This window comes from Gymnoscopelus braueri, assembly GCF_963280865.1.
Source record: "Gymnoscopelus braueri genome assembly, chromosome: 13".
NCBI classification, from domain to species: domain Eukaryota; kingdom Metazoa; phylum Chordata; class Actinopteri; order Myctophiformes; family Myctophidae; genus Gymnoscopelus; species Gymnoscopelus braueri.
The window spans coordinates 52,122,509-52,142,938 of record NC_137615.1 but is presented as its reverse complement, the minus strand read 5'-3'; the positions used below and the strand labels follow the sequence as shown (position 1 = coordinate 52,142,938).

Here is a 20,430-nt window from a genome sequence, read left to right as displayed (position 1 = left end):
TTTGGCATCAACCTGGTGGCTTGTTGCTGGCCTTTTGTCGTCCGGAGGAAAATTGACGGAGCGGATTGCGTATTACTCTCGCGCAACCTGGCAACGTCTTTGAGGCACCTAAAAGGTCTCACCTTCCGGTGTGTCGGTAATGTGTGGGGAATTTTGTGTTGGACGGATTTAATTATGGTGTGAGGGAGCAAATGTGTGTTGAGCAATGAAAAGTGGACGAATAACTGCGTGAATGAATTGCGCACGTTATGACTGGTGTTGTAGTGACATGTGAGATGTTATTGTCGTTATTTCGCCGAAACAAATGATTAAAAATGAAGTGCCTTCAGTCGCACCACCGGAAGAGAGACGATCTCTCAATTGTATATAGGATAAAAGTGGTTAATGTATGTTTTATAATGTAATCATTTATACCTGCAAAGTAACTAGTAACTAACGTTTTCAAATAATTGTGGTGGAGTAAAAGTACAATAATATTGCCTCTGAGATGTAGTGGAGTAAGTAAGTAAAAGTATAGACGATTGGAAATACTCCAGTAAAGTAAAAGTACCTACCTCCAAACTGTAGCTGAGCTTGTAGTTTGGCTATTTTCACAATGTTTATCTGTAGAACCGAGTCAAATTAAATGCTACCTACGCCTAAACTCCTACAATTCAAGTGCTTCTCATGGTCCGCCACCCAGTTCAAATATGATTATTTTGGGGGGGGGGGGGGCCTGAAAAGTTTGTGAACCCTTGAACTGGTATTAGGATAGATGGGCATTAGGGACATTTGGGCACCTCAATGTACAATTGGCTATTTTGTCCAAAATTCTAAAAAAATAAATAGAATATTTGAAAAATGGTCTTAAGTAAAGTAGAGTATACATGATTAGAACATGCTTAAACATTCGACAATTAAGGTCTAATATTTCTACAATCGCTAGAAAATCTGTATATCCAGTCATTTTGCGACAAAAACAAGAAGTTGAACAATAAAATTAAGTCTGATCATAATCATGTATACTTTACATTACTTAAGACCATTTTTCAAATGTGTTATTTTTTAACATTTTGGACAAAATAGTGCCCTAGTGCCCACCTATCCTGTATCCTTAAATCCTGTAACTTGTCTAAACGATGTGCTCCATTTCTCCCTCAGTTCTCCCTCATTAAACATCCCAACACGGCACCACTCTTTTCTTACAGAAAATGGTACGTATATGTTTCAACAACTTATATTTCTGTATTATCTGGTTTTTTTTCAGTAACCTGTATATAGTTCTTCTTCTACTAGTCTCCTTTTCAATAACTTATTCCTGCCTTTTTCTATCGATTAGAAACCCATGGATTTTTTTTTTTTTGTCGCATTCCTATAGGCAATAATTTGATAACCGGCAGAGGTTCCGGTAGGAGACACAAAGAGTCTCCTACCGGAACCGCTGCCTACCGGTCCGCTGGTCATCAAATGATTGGCTTAATGCGAGGAATGCGACAAAAACTAAAATATATCCATGAATTCAAGTCTCCATGCAAATATTTGATTTATTTCTTTTTTTAAGCGGACATTTGTAACTCAAATCTTTGCTTCTGGACGTCCCTGGAACTAAATAAATTTTCACGAATTTTACGATTTTTCTAAAATAGCAGATCTGCAAGCTCTCACGCTACAAGCTTGTAGATCTGCTATTTTTGAATAGCCAAAGAAATCTTAAAATGACACAGATGATGCTTTCCCGGTCTTAAAGGGTTAATGTCTGTAAAATATGATAATAATAATAATATGAGCCTTTTCTCTTCCATGCAGAAAGCAATCCCAGTTATGAGAATCCGCCAGATGGTAACGTAAACAACAACCAAACATTTACTGTACATCGGTGGTTCTCAAAGTGGGGTCCGGGGACACCCAGGGGTCCTTGAGGGGGGTTCCAGGGGGTCCCCAGAAGAAAAAAAAGATAGTTAGGAACCAAATGGACCCTTACAGGTCTGTAACTCTGAGAGTTACGGGGGGGTGTGGCCTAATGCATACCAAACTGGGGGTCCTTACACTTAAAAAGTCTGAGAACCACTGAATTAGATTTAAAAACAAACATAATAATAATACAATAATAATAATTAATACCTTTTTAATACCAAATTGTCAAATATTACCTAAGAGGCAAACATTGTGAAAATAGCCGATCTACAAGCTCACATATCGGCTATTTTCACAATATTTATCTGTGGAACCGAGTCAAACTAAATGTATTGCCTAAAATTCCAAGTGCTTGTCAGGGTGGTGGGGGGGTCCCCAGTTCAAATATGATTATTTTGGGGGGTCGTGGCACTGACAAGTTTGGGAACCCTTACAATAGTTCAATTATTTCCTTGTTTCACAGACACAGTAATGATATAACATTTTGTCTTACTTGTGAATTGTGTCTGGAACTGGCGTTGACGTGACTCTTTGTTGTCTTTACAGCAGCTGACTACGTGAACACAGACGACAGCGATGCAGAAGGCTACGTGTACGTAGTAATAGTAATATAGATATTAAATAGTAATGGAAATAGTTTTATTATTTATTGTTTTATTGTTTATTAAGGATCCCCATTAGTACTACACCTTAGTGGAGACTGTTCTTCCTGGGGTCCAGGCAAAAACATCACAATACAAATCATAAAATGCAGTACAACATAATCAATGTTAGTGAACAAAAACACAAACTTAGAGAACAGGTTTGTCTGTTGAAAATACCCCAAAATAATAACCTGATCTAATCTCATTTCCTTTCTGATTATTGCTTCCTTGAGTTTCTTTTTGAAACCAAATGTATTTCTTGTTAGAGTCAAATGTGGGGGGAGCACATCCCAGTATGCAATGGCTCTGTACATTACTGTTTTTCACAAGATGAAATGGTTGTTTTATGGTAAACAATGAATAAATAGAGTTAGTTTTACAATTCAGGTTGGGATTAGGATTAGGCATTTAGAGGCTAGGTTTAGGGGTTGGGGTTGGAGTTATGATTTATAGTATATAAATAGAGTACCGAAGTCCTGACGTCACTCGTTCATCCCCTGGGTTGAGGAAGTAATTTCTCTATGGAGAATAACATTGGGTCATCTTAAAATCGTCTCATATACTGTAAGAATTGTGGTCCAAAAATAAACAAACTGTCTCTGCGATATTATCAGGGAGGTGGCTCTGTATCGTTTATGATAGTCGGTCACTCATGTTCGATACAGTCTGTTTCTGGCGAAAATGTAACTAATTCGGCAGAAGTAACATTAGTGTTTTCTCACCGTCAGTTGATGCTTCATATCCATATGAGTCAATGCGCTGGGATCATTTGTTTATTTTTGGAACACAGTTCTTATTTGACGTGATATTAAACACGTCTATGGGAATTCAGAATGGGGGGGGAGCCGCGGCGACCCAGGTAGGATGTGTAAATTACGTGCTCTATTGTTGCATGCTGGTGTCACTGAAAATAGCAGATCAAATGGTAAAAAAATATGGTAATACAAACGTGTGTGTGTGTGTGTGTGTGTGTGTGTGTGTGTGTGTGTGTGTGTGTGTGTGTGTGTGTGTGTGTGTGTGTGTGTGTGTGTGTGTGTGTGTGTGTGTGTGTGTGTTTTGTAGGAAGGTGTTGCCTGATGAACCAGCTGAAATCCATCAGTCCCGTTCCAGTCTGGCCTCAACGCACAGTTCTGGTACACTCTAAAACCATCTGTGTTAAAGCCTTACTATGTAACTTTATTTTTTTCCAATCTAATACTTCTACAATTGGGGTGGTTGTGTTTTGTCTCCCTGCTCTTCTATTGAGACATTTAGATGGTGTCAAAGGTCATGTCTCACCTAGACACAGGATCTGACACGAATTATGACCTGGTGGTCAAGATTCAATTTATCCCCTGAGCAAGCAGGCAGGCTCTAAAATCAGCACTCTCAGAAACCGGGTTCAAATCTGGGGTAGAAGACGAAGGTTACGTAGTGCTGCTTTAATCTAACGCGTATGGGTCTATAGACCCCCAAAAAAGCCTTTTGTGATGATGAACGCTGCAGATTCAATCACAGCTTTCAAAAAGAATAACAAGTTGGAATTTGTAGTAAAAAATACTGCATTTAAAGGAGTAGTTCACCCCAAAAAATACTTATTTTCTATCAATTACACACCCCATTGAATTCATGGAGATTGTTTTGTTTTTGTCGCATTCCTAAGTCAATCATTTAAGACTGGCGGTCTCTAGCAGATCTACAAGCCGGCGGTCTCTAGGTCTCTAGCAGATCTACAAGCCGGCGGTCAAAATAGCAGATCTACAAGCTCATAGCGCGGCGAGCTTGTAGATCTGCTATTTTTGAATAGAAATCTAAAATGACACAGATACGTTCCTGGGTTAAAATACCATCAGGGTTAGTAGAACACCTTTGTAGTAGCACCGTCTACCCCCAACTCTCCATCATTTAGCTGGGGACCACCTGGAACCCCCTCAAGGACCACTGGTGGTCCCCCGGACCACTGGTTGAGAACCACTGCTTTTTAGCATAACCTTTGACTGTACCTGTACTGTTAATAATATTGTTAACAAAGTATTCGATCTATCCAAACTGCTGCTGTTTCTCCACAGTGGATGTAGAGCCCGCCTACGTCAACGTCGATCCAAGCGAGAAGGTGCCCAGATGTGGCTCAGGTAAGACGCCCCGTGAAGTTTACCTGCACTTAGGGCGAGACCCGCAAGGGATCACCCCCATTTGATATGTTTTTTTTTTATCTCTGGGACCCCAGTTCACACCGTAAAGTCCCCAGTGTTAACCCATTAAAACCGGGAAAGCACCTGTCATTTTAGATGTTACACTTTAAGCATTATTTTATACTTTGGCTATTCAAAAATCGTGAAAATGTATGCAAATCTTTGAATATATATGTTTTAAAGCTATCATTTTTAACTCTGTAATACCATTTCTGGGGGTCCCTGGAATACAATATTCCTTGACATGAAAAGGTTTGAGAACCACTGATATTATTGCAACATACGATATAAAAATAAAAAAAACTGTTAGGATTTAGAAGACATTTCTAGAACCCCCAGAAGCAAATATTTGAGTTACAAATGTTCACTAAAAATATATAATATATTCAAAGATTTGCGCACATTTTCCACAATGTTTCCAAAAAATTTAATAGCCCAAAAAAATCTAAAAATGGCAGAAATGCGTTCCCGGTTTGAATGGGTTAAAGAAGATTTGGGTTATAAATGCATTTTAGATGGTTAGATGTCTGAAAATACACATTAACATGAATCTAACATCTAACATCATCTATTGTATGGAATCTAATAAAAAGTTTAATCTGCTGCACAATCGTATACAATATGATGTGTGGGGTCCCTGCTTCATCGCTCTCCCTCAGATGGGGGGCCCTAGCCCTAAAAAACTTTGAAGACCCCTGCAGTAGACAAACGTCTATGTTCAGAAATGTCCTCGTTTAGGTTAGGATTTGATCATTGTCACTTTGTTTCTTTGCTGTTGGTCAGGTGATTATTTGAATGTGGACCCCCTGAATCCCCTGACCCCTCTGAACCCTCTGAACCCCCTGAAAGCCCGGGACCCCCGGGACCCCCGGAAGAGATCAGGTGAGTTGGAAACTCAGTCATTCACTGACCATAAGCCAGTGTTTTAAGCAAGTTTCTTTTTTATTCCAAGGAGCCCCACTTTAGTATGCATTAGGCCATGGACCCCCATAAGAGCGTACAAATGGAACAAAAATGGCCCCAGGGGCCTTGTTTCCATTGTGGTCCATTGTACTCAATTTATCAGTAAGACATACAATACATACATATATAATGCCTGCCTGATCTCACAGAACACGGTGAAATAGCACGGATTGACTTGACTGAATTCCGTAAATAGACGACCAGAAAACCCGAAAAGCCGTTCATAGGAGCCGCGAAACCCACTGTGAAATAACATGGGTTGCAACCCGGAAGCAGAGCAGTCCCCACAACATGATGTACGATTCTGTGCCTATCGGTACATAACTCGGACGGCGCTGAGTAGGTTCAAGCGAACGTCCAAAGCGGTCCAAAACGTAACAAAACGTAACAAAGTCAATGGAGGGGATTCGCGGCTCCTATGCACGGCTTTTCTGGTTTTATATAGGCTAAAGTGGTTAGTGTATGTTTTATAATAATAAGTGATAATTGCAAAGTAACTAGTAACTAAAGTTTTCATTTAATTGTAGTGAGTAAAAGTACAATATTTGCCTCTGAGATGTAGTGGAGTAGAAGCAAAAGTATATAATGTACTTAGTTACTTTCCACCACTGGTGAACCCTAACGCATCCCTATTCCAAACCTCTGTTCCAGGTGGGAAGGCTGATTACTGTAACGACCTTAGCGATAGCAGCGATGATGAAGATGATGACGATGATGGCAACTATGTCAATCAACCAGCGGTACGGTCAAATATAAGTCCACACATGTTTGGTTGCTGTCAGGGCAAAAGACTGTCTTATGTCCATATTTCTTTTTATGTTTGTTTTCGTGAATGAAAGCCCTACTTCGCCGACCAACGGTGTCACGCTTAAAGGTATAGTTCACCCCCAAAATGTTTTTTTCCCTATCAATTAGTCACCCGCAAGGAGACTTGAATTCACGGATGCTTTTTAGTTTTTGTCGCATTCCTAAGCCAATAATTTGATGACCGGCAGCGGTTCCGGTAGGAGACACAGAGTCTACTTTGTCTCTCCTACCGGAACCGCTGCCTACCGGTCCGCTGGTCATCAAATGATTGGCTTAGGAATGCGATAAAAACAAAAAGAATATCCAATCCGATTCAAGTCTCCATGGGGTGACTAATCGATAGGGAAAAAAATATTTTTTTTGGGTGAACTATCCCTTTAAGTATGAAAAATAGCAGATCTACAAGCTCACAATGTAGATGTGATATTTTTAGGTATGTGGTTAAGTGTATCTGTGGGTTTTTATCAATATTAAACCAATGAAAGGTTTTAACATGAGCTTGGTGACTACAATGGTGATCTACAATGGATCCATTTCTTGAAAAGTAACAGTTTTGGACATACAAGGTTTCCACCCAATAGCAACAATGTTCAACTTGCCTGGTGACCATCTCTCATATGTTTTGTTTACAGATGATTGACAGATAGCCAGCCGGTTGCATGATGGGACACAAGCTGACTGCTTGGACTGATGGACACATGGAGAGGGTAACAGGCACTTTGGGGCATGACCCACAGAGAAACATCAGTCACCGGAGATAGGTATAGGGAACATCAAACCCCAAGTCAAAGAGGAAAAGCTTAGCCTTGACCCATTAAGCATTAGACATTTTAAGATTTCTTTGGCTATTCAAAAATAGCAGATCTACAAGCTCATAGCGCGGGCTATGAACTTGTAGATCTGCTTTTTTTTTTTATAACTAGAGAATGTGTGCAAATCTTTGAATATATATATTTTTTTAAAGCAAACATTTGTAACTCAAATCTTTGCTTCTGGGGATTCTAAAAATGTCTTCTAAATCCTAACAGTTTTTGGAAAAAACGTATGTTGCTATAATCAGTGTTTTTTTTTCTTCAAATTAAGGACCCCCAAAATTATATGTATTTGGCCGCGGACCCCCATTTCAAAATATTATATTTTCACGATTTTTCAAAAATAGCCAAAATATAAAATAATGTTTAAAGACACAGATGCGTTCCCGGTCTTAATGGGTTAAAGGAGCACTTTCAACTTTTTGACCATTTTCAACCTTATCTTCATAAAATTGGTTAAATAATATTGTCCACGATTGTCTAATAATCTACCCTAAATTCTGTGTCTTAGAGGAGGGCTGTGGACAGTTCAGAAACCTGCCTGCCAATGACATCATTGGTAGGCAGGAAGAGAAAGGCGGTAGTGTCTATTAGCTGGGAATCCCCATCGATGATGGTATCGATATCGATGGCATCGGTGATGATGGTAGGTCGGTTTCTGTACTGTCCATAGCCGACCAATGTATAATGAGCATTAGTGAAGACCAGTTAAACGAAGATACGTTAGAAAATGGTCCTTTAAGACTCTGGGTCTATGGTTCCTCCTATGTGCAAGCTCACAACGCCTTGCGGTATATTATAGGCTATTATTGATGTATGACATGTATGATGCATCGTATGACAGAGAATAACTGAAGGAAACGTGAGGTTTCTATGGAACTTTTAAACAGTGTGCTTGTCTAAATGCTCTCACCTAAAGTGAGAAAATGTACAATATTCATATTATTTTCTCTGTGAGATCCATGGCTGGATGTAGATAGGCCTCCATGTCACATTTGATTCTGTAGTGTGAAACTATATAAAACATTCCATATCTAACCCATTCTCATACCCTACTCGTCATATCATATTTTGACACTTTGTCGGGGACCTTTTAATGTCCCTGAACTGAAAGAAGCTAAGTTTAAATAAGATACAACGTTTCTGCCCGAGAGCAACGATATGATGAGTGTAGGGAGGAGAAAAGGCTGCCATATCATGTTATTTCATGTTGTAATTGTTGAGGAGGGAGACCACAGTATAATGCAAAAATAATTGTAATGCCTTGTTTGTTTGCCTAAATAATGCAAAAATAATTGTAATGCCAATGTTTGTTTGCTTAAACAAAAAGTTGTAAAATAGCTGTTTTGAAGGCATTAATACATTTAATTGTTTTTGTATTATACAGTGATTTCCTTCCTCTATTGTTTTTGCATTGGACTCTCCACTTTTTTTGTGTGGCATGTTTTAATTGTTAACATTTTGACCATCAGTTGTCAACTATGAGTTGATTGTTTATTTCATGGCATATGGCAGTTTATGTAACATTGACAGTATGTACTATATTTATAAAAACAGAGTGGACATTCTCAGGGTGGGAAACCCACCTTGGGTGTGATGTACAAACAAAATGGCTGCCCTGTGAATATTGGTCAATGAGAACTTGGAATAAGCCAACCCACAAGTCAACAAGTTGCTTTAAGTGAGTTTTTTATTTTTATACTGAGTGTATATGCAGACTGTGCATGTTTTTACGAGCAAAGATGCAGTGTGTGGTGTATTATGTACGTATGTGCTTTTAATCTATGGATTTATAGCCTATCCTATCCTCCTATCCTCCTATAATTCTACAAAGCTCTGTGTGAGGGTGGTGAGCCCAAAATTGTTCTGCCCGGTTCTCCTCAGTGGCTTGAGCATATTGATCTGCATTTGCACACAGCCATTGGCCATTACCTTGTGCACTGAACAGCGAAGCCCGCTTTTCGCTTTCCCCAACTGTCCGCTGTTTATTAGCGTTTTTATGTCAAAGAAAATCGCCATGGTTACGGCTGCCCAGCTGTGGGATGGCCACGCGAGCTATGGGATGAATGGGGTTGCCAGATTATGTGCACATATCCCCCCACGGGTATGGACTACTAGTGTATGTAATTTTAGTGACAATGGAATTATGCATTGTCACTGTTGTGCTTTTGTGTGATTCACTGACGAGTCCTGAGAACATTTATTGTACACAGTATTGTATTTATGTGTTTTCATTTAGTTTGGCAACTAAGTTAACACCGTGTGTCACGTTTAAATAAACCATTCTGATATATCATTTGAATCATCTGTCCGTCTCACAGCCTCCTCAAATTCACACTGAAATGCTTATCGTCGCTGTCGGGCAGAAACCTCTTATCTCCATATTTTTACTTTTTGTTTATTAATGCCCTACTTGATCACACTACAGCAGGGGTGATGCAACTTTGATGATGGAGAGGACCACTATATTTCCACACTCACTCCAGAGGGCCACATTGCATAATACTGTCTCTCCGTATTTTAACTTTTTTGCCAGTCTATGTCACACAAAAGTAGCAAAAATAGCCGATCTACAATCTCAAAACTGCGACGTGTTTTGAGCTTGTAGATCTGCTATTTTTGCTATCATTGTACTAACCCATTCAAAGAGTGAAGACCAGCTGGTGCTTAACCCGTCTTCTATGGTGCTTCCTTTGGTGCTTACCTGTTGTCTATGGTGCTTACTATGGTGCTTACGTGTCATCTATGGTGCTTACCTGTCTATGGCTTGAATATATGTATATATATATTTTTTTTTTAAACAAACATTTTTAACTAAAATATTTGCTTCTGGGGGGGTCCCTGGAACAACATATTTTGGGGTCCGTGGCCAAATACATATGATTTTGTACATATTTTTTGTACACGTGTAGAATACCCAGAAGCAAAGATTTGAGTTACAAATGTTCTTTTTAAAAATTTTATTTTGTGTGTGTATATATATATATATATATAATCCCACTATGAAATCCAGAAGTTTAAGTCATACTGTGTAGGTAGTCTTTAGTAGTCTTTAAAAACTTTAAAATACAGTACATAAACAAATACATTTCCAGGTAACAAAAAATTGTGGTTTTTGTGAAGAACAAAGCAATGAAAGATTATATCAAAAACAAAACTTTTGTTTAATTGAAAAGGTTACACACCGTATGACTATAAACTTTAAACAAAGCACTGAGAGTTAAGAAACTCACCGGGGACACAGCTTGAGAATGAATTGAAAACGTTTTGTTTTTATTCGTTTTTTTTTTTAAATAATTTTTTTGACCTTTTCAATCATTTCATCTGTAGTGTGGCGTCGCTTGCTAAAAAAAAAGGTTGGGGAGAGGAGAGGGAGGGATTGATATCATCGCTGTAGCCAGTCCAGAAGTTTAGAAATCACATTTCATCCCGGGTTTCACCCTCTTTCAATCCCACTACCTCCGCGGAAGAAAAACAGTCTGTGTTCACACGTCTTACAAATCGTCTTCATCGTGGAATTCCAAAAAAAATAAACTCATTCTCCGATACCGCCTCGCTCCCCTCCTTTTCCGTTAACCACTTAAAAAACCCTATGTACTTAGTCGACCTGGAGTTCCCCCTGGGCTGTATGCTCGGGACCTCTCCTGTTTTCGCTACAGCGCTTAAATAATATTCGGCGGAAAAACAGCCGACGGACAAGCTCACAACGCGAACGCGTTGTGAGCTTGTCCGTCGGCCGTTTTCCGCCGAATGTTCGCCCCGCCCCCAGACTAGGGGGTTCTTAAAAAAAATAATACATTAGAACTACTTTTGTAGTGTTGGTGGGGGTTAGGGGGGGTGGGGAATGTGATGAACATGGGTGACGTTTAGGGAGGGTCGTGGGGGGAGGGGGGTGTGGCCGTTATTCTGGTAGGATTCCAACTTGAAGGGGTCCTCGGAGACCCTGCGAAAAAGACTCCATAGTGGTTGCTGAGGGGGCCCCCGGAGGGGCGGCCCCTGTGGGAGCCTGGGTGGGTGGGTCGGTGGCGAGGCCCCCTCCAGGAAAGGTTCAGTTTCCGGCGGGGTGGAAGGACAGCTGCTGGCTGGGGTGAGCCTGCACCTGGAGAGCTGGAAGAACATGTTACCTTTAAAATGTGATGTAAGTGATATGCTTTGGTTAAATTTTTTTTTTTTTTTTTGTTAAACATTTTAAAGCTCTATATTGTGATAGTAATCATTGCTATATTACAGTGTTTGTCTGTCCTGCTCTTTAATAAATACAACATACATTTTCAGGTGGTTTGCCAATTTCAGCCAATAAGGAGAGAAAACCCATTTATCAGCTTTAAAAAAAACTGTGTTAAAGTGTTACAGTTTGACTCCCACTTCCTAGTTTGACTCCTATTCCTAGAAATTTCAACAACTAGGTCCAGGCTTTCATTTTGAGCAAAACGCGAAGGAAAATAAAAGCCCGGAGATCGAGGCTATCTCTTGATAGTATTGGACAAAATTGGTATCCTGCCATTAAAGGGTATTTTCTGTTTTCCAAAAAGCTGGAGAGACAGGGAGGGACAGGGAAAGGTCAAGTTTTCTAAGTATTCAGGATTTCAGTGGTTAAATGTATGAAATAAACAAAACACTATTTACACAACACCGATGCTAGTCAATGGAGCTATCTATGAAATCTATGAAAAAGTGTAATCTGCACCACCTATTCGTGTGTGTGTGTGTGTGTGCGTGTGCGTGTGCGTGTGTGTGTGTGTGTACCTTGTGGGTGTCCTATGTAGTAGTGTTGGTGTGTGCCCTGCTGTGGCGGGGGGCCGTGCTGAGGCGCGTTGGCGCCGCCCTGCTGGGGAGCGGCGGCGGCATAGTGGAGCATGACCTGCTGGGGCGGGGGGCCGTGGGGGCCGGTGGCGTGGTGGTGAGGGCCCGACATCCCCGCCGCTACGTGGGCCTAGAGGGAGGAGGAGGGGACAGTTAGGGTCGTTACCATTTTACTTGACGTTTAACCACTTAAACCCATTACATAGAGTTATAATATATCTAGAGGGCGGATTGCCCTGTCCAGATTTAATTGTGGTTTTGGCCTTGAACATTGGAACATATCAAATTACATTTCTGTTTTCCTTTCAGGCTTTATTAAAAAAAAAGAATAATCTCACAAGGCAGATATGACGAATGACTTCAATAAACAAAGAAACGACTGACATATATTCAATCATTTGCTAAAGGAAACATGGAAAAGAACAGCAGCTCCCGTCACAGTACAGTACTCAAATGAATGTATTTTGTTTACTGTCCATCAGTGACCATAATATGACCCTAACAACAGTACTGTTAGGGGTTTATTTAGGAGAGAGAGAGAGACATGGCAGAGCACAGCGGTGTGAGATTTCACACACACACACACACACACACACACACACACACACACACACACACACACACACACACACACACACACACACACACACACACACACACACACACACACACACACACACACACACACACACACACACACACACACACTTTCTTCATATCGGTAGCCACCCTGTAAATGACATTGTAAATGTCAGTCTTGCTTGTACCTGTGTGAGCTGGCTGATGGAGGGGAATCCGTGAGCCATGTGCTGGTGTGCCTGCAGGCTGTAGCTCTGCATGGGGTAGGAGGCCTGGGGGGAGCTGTGGCCCAGGGGGAGGTTAGGAGGAGAGGAGGCTGACAGACCACCAGAGTGGTACATGGACTGAGGCTGAGGACCCCCCTGACCCGACTGTAGGGGAACAGAGGCAATGTTAGGAGCAAGTTATAGGAGCGAGAACCACAACAATCAACTCTGATCAAGTTAAACAACTTAAACCCTCTAGACCAGGGGCCTTCAACGTTTTCAACGCCTCTAAACTCAGAGTCATCATTTGAGTCCCAGTGAACCCATGAAGCAGAAAATCACGTGATCGCAAAAAACAAACAAACATTTGCTTCCATGTTAAAGGATTTGGAAACATTTGCTTTTGGTGAAAACCACCCGTCATAGACCCCTTAACAAGGAAGTGGATAGGAGTCTATATCTTTGAAAAATCATATCTCCTTGGTCTTTGGGTCAAATTTGAAAATATATATATAAAAAAAAATATATATATATATATATATATATATATATATATATTTTTACTAAATTTTTATCCCGCGATTTTGTAACCATATTTTTTACACCCAGTGCCAATTGTCTATGTAATCCTGGGCACTACCTTCCCTCTGCCAACCTAGGGAGGCCAGGGCCGAGCTCATGCCTCCTTCAATGCATGAGAGCCAACTGACCTTCTTATCACCTGACAGGGGAGAGTTTCCCTGGTTGGACGTAGCGCGTGGAAGGAACACGTTATTCCAACTAGTTCCCTTCCCCTCCATCAGGCGCCCCGGCTGGCCAGGAGGAGGCAGTATAGTGACCAGGATTACTGCATGTTTTTGTGAGGGTACCTACCCTAGGAGACACGGGGAGAACATGCAAACTCCACACAGAAAGGCCCTTTCGCCAACCCCACCTAGGGTATGGGCACTGATGACGCGGAGGAGAGAACACGCCCCCAGCGCCCACAGCGTCCCCTGCGGGAATCGAACCCAGGACCTTCTAGCTGTGAGGCGACAGCACTACCGACTGTGCCACCGTGCCCCCATTATGCCCCCATATATATATTTTTTTAAACGAGTTAACTCGATCTAGGTAATCAAGTGATGGATTTGAAAAACGAGTTAACTTGATCTAGGCAATCAATGTGTTAACACTCCCATGACTGAGGTTTGCCTCCCCCTGGTCAGCCGGGGCGCCTGATGGAGGGGAAAGGAACTGGCTGGAATAGCGGCATTGGCATGAGCTCGACTCTAGGCTCTCCCTAGGCTGGCAGAGTGTAGCGCCCAGGATTACTTAGACAATTGGCACTGGGTGAAAAAATGGGTTACAAAATTGTGGGATACAAATTTTACAAAAGAAACTATTAAAAAAAATGTAAGCAATAATAATTGATTGTGGTTAAATGTGCATCAGCGGCCCGGGCCGCTGGCCTAGCGGTACATATCCAAATACATATCATTTTGGGGGTCCTTGAAAACGTTTGAGAACCATTGCCCGAGAAGACATTAGCCCCTCTCACCTGTGCGTGTCCGGGACTGGGAGCTGAGTGCTGGGGTTGGGGTTGGCTCCCTGTGGGCGTGCTGGGGGGCTGCGGGTGGTGCATGGACCCAGAGTGTTGAGAGAAGGCCTGCGGGGCTGCCAGACCACGAGAGAGGAGGAGGAGGGGGAGCAGAGTTAGAACATGCCACTCGCGAGGTTATTGCAAAGTGGGCCCTCAAATAATTGGCACCGAGTGCCGCGCTATGCTGCTATTTTTGGAAAAAAGTAGTGAAAATGTGAGCAAATCTTTGAATATATACATTTTTAACTCAAATCTTTGCTTCTGGGGGGTCCCTTGAACAAAATATTTCGAGATGGGGGTCCAAATACCCCCCCTCCCTGCTTACCATACATGGCCTGTTGTGGTCCTGGAGGCCCCTCGGCCTGGCCGGGGTACTGGGGGGGGCCGGGGGCCCCCATGGCCTGAGGGGACGTCAGCATCCTGGCTCCTCCCCCCTGCAGCATGGAGTACATGGGCTGCAAGAACAATACATGAAAGAATGTTCAAAATCAAAAATATTTAAAAAAAAAGTTACGCTTTGTTGTGTTTTGTTTTTTCTTTACTATTGTTTGTCTATTTACTTATTCATTTATATTATTCTTTTTCTTTAATGTACTTGTTTCAGTTTTTTTTTTTTTTTTTTTTGTTGGAAAAATGTATACTTTTTTTGCAATAAATTGCCTGTCAATGAATATGAATGGCAATAAAAAAGTTTAAAAATAAAATAAAAAATAATGTTACACATCAAGGTTATTATAGTTAACAAAAACTAACGAAACAACAAAAACTAACAAAAGTATAACAACTAAAAAGTATAATAAAATAAAATAAAAATAACAAAAAACAAAAGCCTGAGTAGACGATAAAATGACCCAATTTTTTTTGGGGAAAGTGAATTATCCCTTTAAGTACAGTACTTGAGTAAATGTACTCAGTTACTTTACACCACTGTGTCTGCCAGTAGGGTACGACCAACCTGTCCGTGGTAGTGCGGAGGCATGGCCTGGATGACCTGTCCGTACTGCAGGTAGGGCTGGTAGGGCGAGGCCACCAGCGGAGCCCCCGCGGCCGTGGCCGCGGCCTGCATCATGCTGGCCTGCGTCTGGGTGACGTGGTGGTCCGGACGAGGGCCCACCACCACTGGGCCTACACAGCGGGGAAGAGGGAGGCAGGGGTGTTGTTTGAGGTACGCCCTAGCATAATCTCTCACCGCTGTACCGCCTTAACGTGTTAACACATTAAGACCCGGGAACGCATACGGTGTCATTTTTTAGAACAGCAGCTTGTAGATCTGATATTTTGGAACAATCTTGAACATGTTGAGCAAATCTGTGAATACATATATTATTTTTAAACATTTAAACTCAAATCTTTGCTTCTGGAGGTCCCTGGAACAACATATTTATTTCGCCCAGCGGTTTTCTTTCCTTTTCTATGATGTTATGATATCCTAGGACGAGTGGGACAGTAGAAAAATTCATAATTCCATAACGAGCCAACCGCAGCTAAAAACCCCAGTCGTATAGGCTGTGTGCTAGATCGCGTATTTTAATCCCGTTATTATTATTTTTTTCTTGGTGAGATCTAACGTTCTTAACTCATTCAGTGCCATTAACGTGTTTCACGTGTTTTACCGCTATGGTGCAACGTGCCATTAACACTAGCATGACTGGGGTTTCATTATCCCACACACAGCCTGAAAAACTGTCTTTTTGATCCCCAAATCAGGCTATTCTATAGAGACACACGGCCGGAAGCGGAAGGCCTACAAATCCACGCCCACTTTTGACACTCGGGGTCCGTTAGAACGATGAACTGCAGCTCTCAATGCAATCTCTATGAGAGGCATTGTAAAATACCGTCATTTCACTGGTTAACTACTGAGGCTGTAGCGATTTTTTTTGTGTTCTAATAATCTGTCCCATTTGTTTAATTTGTCCTTTTTAATGTCCCATATCTTTCATCTCGATATACTACCCACAATATACTGTAATATACTCCATCAGTATGTCAAAACCGCTAGCATCGGAGATCCAGAGTTTAAGTGGTCGCATGGTATATACGTCACGGACGCATCCCTTGAGGTTTTCAATACCCAGAAAACTGGCGAAAGTGGCCGTTTTCAATAGGTTTTGGTGATTATCTCTGGAACAGAAGGTCCAATATGCTCAGTTCAAAGCTTGTTGGATGCGTGACTTTGAGGCCATTAACTCATTCACTGCCTAGAACGACTAAAACGACTTTTGTCCTTTAAGCCCCCACTGCCAAGAACGACTAAAACGACTTTTAATTTTTTCAAAAAAAAAAAATTTGTTTTCTTATTTATTTATTTAATTTTTAACCTAAAGACCAAGGAGATATGATTTGTTGAAGATCTAGACTCCAATCCACTTCCTTGTTAACTTAAAACTTAAACATTTTGTATCTTGGCTCCTGAGTACTTTTTTTTTCTATGAAAAATCTCTGGCAGTTTGTCAAACGCAAAAATAAAAAAGTTCTGGCAGTGAATGAGTTAAGCACGCAATGACCCATTTTCGGGTTATTTATTTTTTTAGGGGAGGCGAGATCTTAGTTGGGCAGGCGACCGCCTCTCCTGCCTCTACAGTGGGTACGCCACTGGTCGGCGCTCGGCGCTCATAAAGACAGTGATGTCACTGAAATGCCCGTCTGCTGTCTACCCTCTGCTGTGTTAACATTATGGGTAACTCGTTAAAGTGGCAAATTAAATGTGAAACACATCAACTATTAAGAAAACAAGAAGATATGTTGACAAAGACACTCCATACATTTGGAAACATATTTTTATTTAAATCAATATCGTCTTCAGTTAATGTAGGATAATTTTAAAAGTAGGCTAATTCTCATATCCTCTCATAGGGAATGCATTGGCAGCTGCAGTTCATCGTTCTAACGGACCTCGAGTAGCGGCGCTGTCTCAAAAGTGGGCGTGAAATTTGTAGTCCCCGTGTGTCTCTATTGGTCACTGTCTCCCCTCTGTGCTCCAGACGAGCTCACACCTTCTCCCCCAAACAGTGGGGGGTTCCATTGTCTTCTAAATAGCTATTAACATCTCAATTGCACTCTGCTGAGTCAGTGAGCTCACTCACTTGTTGCAGGCAGGCAGAAACATAATAAAATAGGCTAACTTGTAATGGTAACTGCAGATTCTGTATGTAAAACCTTTATTTTAAAAAAGCGTATAAAACAGCTCAATCTGTAGCAGTACATTAAACTCTTGAGTGAAACATGGATATCCGGGGCGGCCATAGCTGGGTGGTTAGTGAGCCCGCCTAGGGAACCAGAGGCCCTGGTTGCCCCAGGTTCGATTCCAGGCTATCCCAGCATATGCGCCGATGATATGAAATTTGTCCCTGAGCAAGACTCTTAACCCCAATTGCTCACAGGTTCTCATTGGAAACAAGACCGCAAGGACTTTCATGAACGACCTGTTAAAAGGAATTATCCTTATCCTTATCCTATATGAAGCCTCTGTCTAATATACGTGACTGTCTCCATCGTCCAAAACACATGGATATCTCTTGACAAACCAATATTATTATTATTCATAATAATACTATTCACATTATTTGCCTATTATGCCTAAGCATAAAGCGTCTCCTTCTATCATCACTTTCCACGTCACTGACAACAGCGCAACACGTGAACACGTTGGTATGTTTCCACATGTGCCCAATCCTGCACAAAATATCTGATCTACAAGCACAAAACAGTTGCTGCGTGACAAGCTGTATGCTTGTAGATCTGATATTTTTTCCGCCGCTTTGCAATGAAAGTTAAAGTTGAAAATGGGTTGCCAAATTTTGCGAGAGAAATAAGCAGTCAGGTCTATGAAAATGTTACTGCATGCCTCGTTGTGCCCTGAGAAAACAGTGAGGCATGAATGGGGTTTATAGCCGAGGCTAATTTGCAACCCCAGTCCCTGGTTAGACCTTTCTATATAAATATTTACCTAATAAAAAATCATGGACATGCATGAAGCTCTAATCTAAACAAGTATGAAAAGATATTTATATCTGCAAAGTAACTAGTAACTAAAGTTTTCAAATAATTGTAGTGGAGTAAAAGTACAAGATTTGCCTCTGAGCTGTAGTGGAGTACAAAATTATTACCATTATAATGTAATTATATATATAATTATAATAATAATAATAATAATAGAAAGACGTGAAAAACAAGCCCAAAGTCGCTTAATAAGCAGACATGGCAACATAGACTCGCTGCGCAGCAGAGTCTGCTCGTCTACGGGCCGCTCTGCGGGGGGTATCGAGGTGTAAACTGCTCTTCCCTGGGGGAGAGAGGGTGAGATCGGTCAATTTAGCCGAAATATAACGGCTGGGATGGTATATATGGTATATATTTCATATTTATAATACGTTTCAGGAAAAAAAACAAAAACGGAGATGATTAGAAACAAATATTTAGGAAAAGTCATGAAAGGGGAACTTTCTCAGAGCTTCATGAGAGAAGATAATCCACTTTAAATTCTCAAAATCGGTCATATTGATGGCTTAGTCACGCAAGTGTTAACGTGTTTCACGTGTTTTACCGCTATGGTGCAACGTGCCATTAACGTGTTTCACGTGTTTTACCGCTATGGTGCAACGTGCCATTAACGTGTTTCCCGTGTTTGTGATTTTTTTTTGAAAAAAAAACAAAAAAAAAGTATATTAAAAAAAATTCAGAACCCAAGATATCATTATCTGAATTGCAGCTTCATCCACTCCTTGTTTAACTTATAACTGAAAAAGGCTGTATCTCGCTTCCTAAGCACTTTTAAAAAAACTTTTTTACTTAAAAAAATCTAAATCGTACTGGCCTGAAATAGCCAGAAATAATTCGGGCACTCAATGAGTTAAGGACAGTAAACGCTCCACGTTGTTTTTGTCCCAAATGGGCCGCCGTACTGTTGACAAAGTGACGTGGATGACGTCACGTGCGAAATCTCGTCGTGCGAGACTTCCGGAGATGCGCATCCGACATAAAAAAGCTATTAAAATAGGCGATCTAGCACACAGCCTATTACGCTCAGGTTTTTAGCTGCGGTTGACTCGTTATGGAATTATGATTTTTTGTTGTGGATGTCCTTACAAGAATGGCAACACTAATGGCAACACTGTGTGTGTGTGTGTGTGTGTGTGTGTGTGTGTGTGTGTGTGTGTGTGTGTGTGTGTGTGTGTGTGTGTGTGTACTTATGAGGACCAAACATCCCCACAAGAATAGTAGAACATGAGAAATAGATGCTGTAAAATCATTACTTTATGGTTGAAAAAAGATGTTTACAATTAGAAAAAGATTCAGGTTGGGGTCAGGTTCAGGATTAGACCTTTAGAGGTTAGGTTTAGGGGGTTGGGGTTTGATTTTTCCCCTATGTTATACTTAGTTGTGGGGCAATGTCAAACACCGGAAAATAGCCGATCTACAAGCTCACAACGTGTCGCAGTGCGACACGTTGTGAGCTTGTAGATCTGCTATTTTCCGGCTTTAGACTAGCTAAAAATACCCCCAAAAAATCAGAAATCAATCATAAAATCGGCTTCCTAAAATGTTGATGTCCTAACAAGTATAGTAATGCAAACGTGTGTGTGTGTGTGTGTGTGTGTGTGTGTGTGTGTGTGTGTGTGTGTGTGTGTGTGTGTGTGTGTGTGTGTGTGTGTGTGTGTGTGTGTGTATGTACCTTTAGCTCTGGGGTATTTGCTCTGGGCGACTGCAGACATGTACTGGTACATCTGAGGAGCCTGAGAAACAAAACGATAATGACACCAAAGTCAACAGCTCACACATCCACCATGCAAAAACATTTAAAAGGAGTAGTTCACCCAAAACAATTATTTATTTTCTATCAATTACACACCTCATGAAGCCTTGAATTCATGGAGATTTTGTTTTAGTTTTTGTTGCATTCCTAAGCCAATACCTTGATGACTGGGGTGGCCGGTCGGTAGGAGACTCAATTGAGTCTCCTACCTGAGA

The 20,430-nt window shown here is 41.2% G+C and overlaps 2 protein-coding genes across 6 annotated transcripts in view; one reads left to right on the top strand and one right to left on the bottom strand.

Annotated features, from left to right (window-relative positions):
- Positions 1 to 9,087, top strand: part of LOC308098236 (uncharacterized protein) — a 29,252-nt gene extending 20,165 nt beyond the window's left edge. For 4 of the 5 annotated variants that reach the window (XM_080446513.1, XM_080446515.1, XM_080446517.1 and 1 more), the window contains 8 exons: positions 1,141 to 1,193; positions 1,786 to 1,818; positions 2,440 to 2,485; positions 3,600 to 3,670; positions 4,586 to 4,648; positions 5,492 to 5,590; positions 6,323 to 6,411; positions 7,111 to 9,087. In XM_080446513.1, coding sequence (XP_080302639.1) covers positions 1,141 to 1,193; positions 1,786 to 1,818; positions 2,440 to 2,485; positions 3,600 to 3,670; positions 4,586 to 4,648; positions 5,492 to 5,590; positions 6,323 to 6,411; positions 7,111 to 7,125 — 469 coding nt within the window. In that variant the 3' untranslated portion in view covers positions 7,126 to 9,087. The remainder of the gene's footprint in view (positions 1 to 1,140; positions 1,194 to 1,785; positions 1,819 to 2,439; positions 2,486 to 3,599; positions 3,671 to 4,585; positions 4,649 to 5,491; positions 5,591 to 6,322; positions 6,412 to 7,110) is intronic. The other variant, XM_080446514.1, reaches the window with a different exon arrangement.
- A 1,952-nt stretch (positions 9,088 to 11,039) lies between these two features.
- atxn2l (ataxin 2-like) overlaps positions 11,040 to 20,430 on the bottom strand; it is a 37,549-nt gene continuing 28,158 nt past the window's right edge. Inside the window, 7 exon segments of the mRNA XM_080446454.1 lie at positions 11,040 to 11,397; positions 12,037 to 12,223; positions 12,861 to 13,043; positions 14,419 to 14,534; positions 14,786 to 14,915; positions 15,416 to 15,585; positions 20,135 to 20,195. Of these exon segments, the coding sequence (XP_080302580.1) occupies positions 11,339 to 11,397; positions 12,037 to 12,223; positions 12,861 to 13,043; positions 14,419 to 14,534; positions 14,786 to 14,915; positions 15,416 to 15,585; positions 20,135 to 20,195 (906 nt within the window). The 3' untranslated portion in view covers positions 11,040 to 11,338.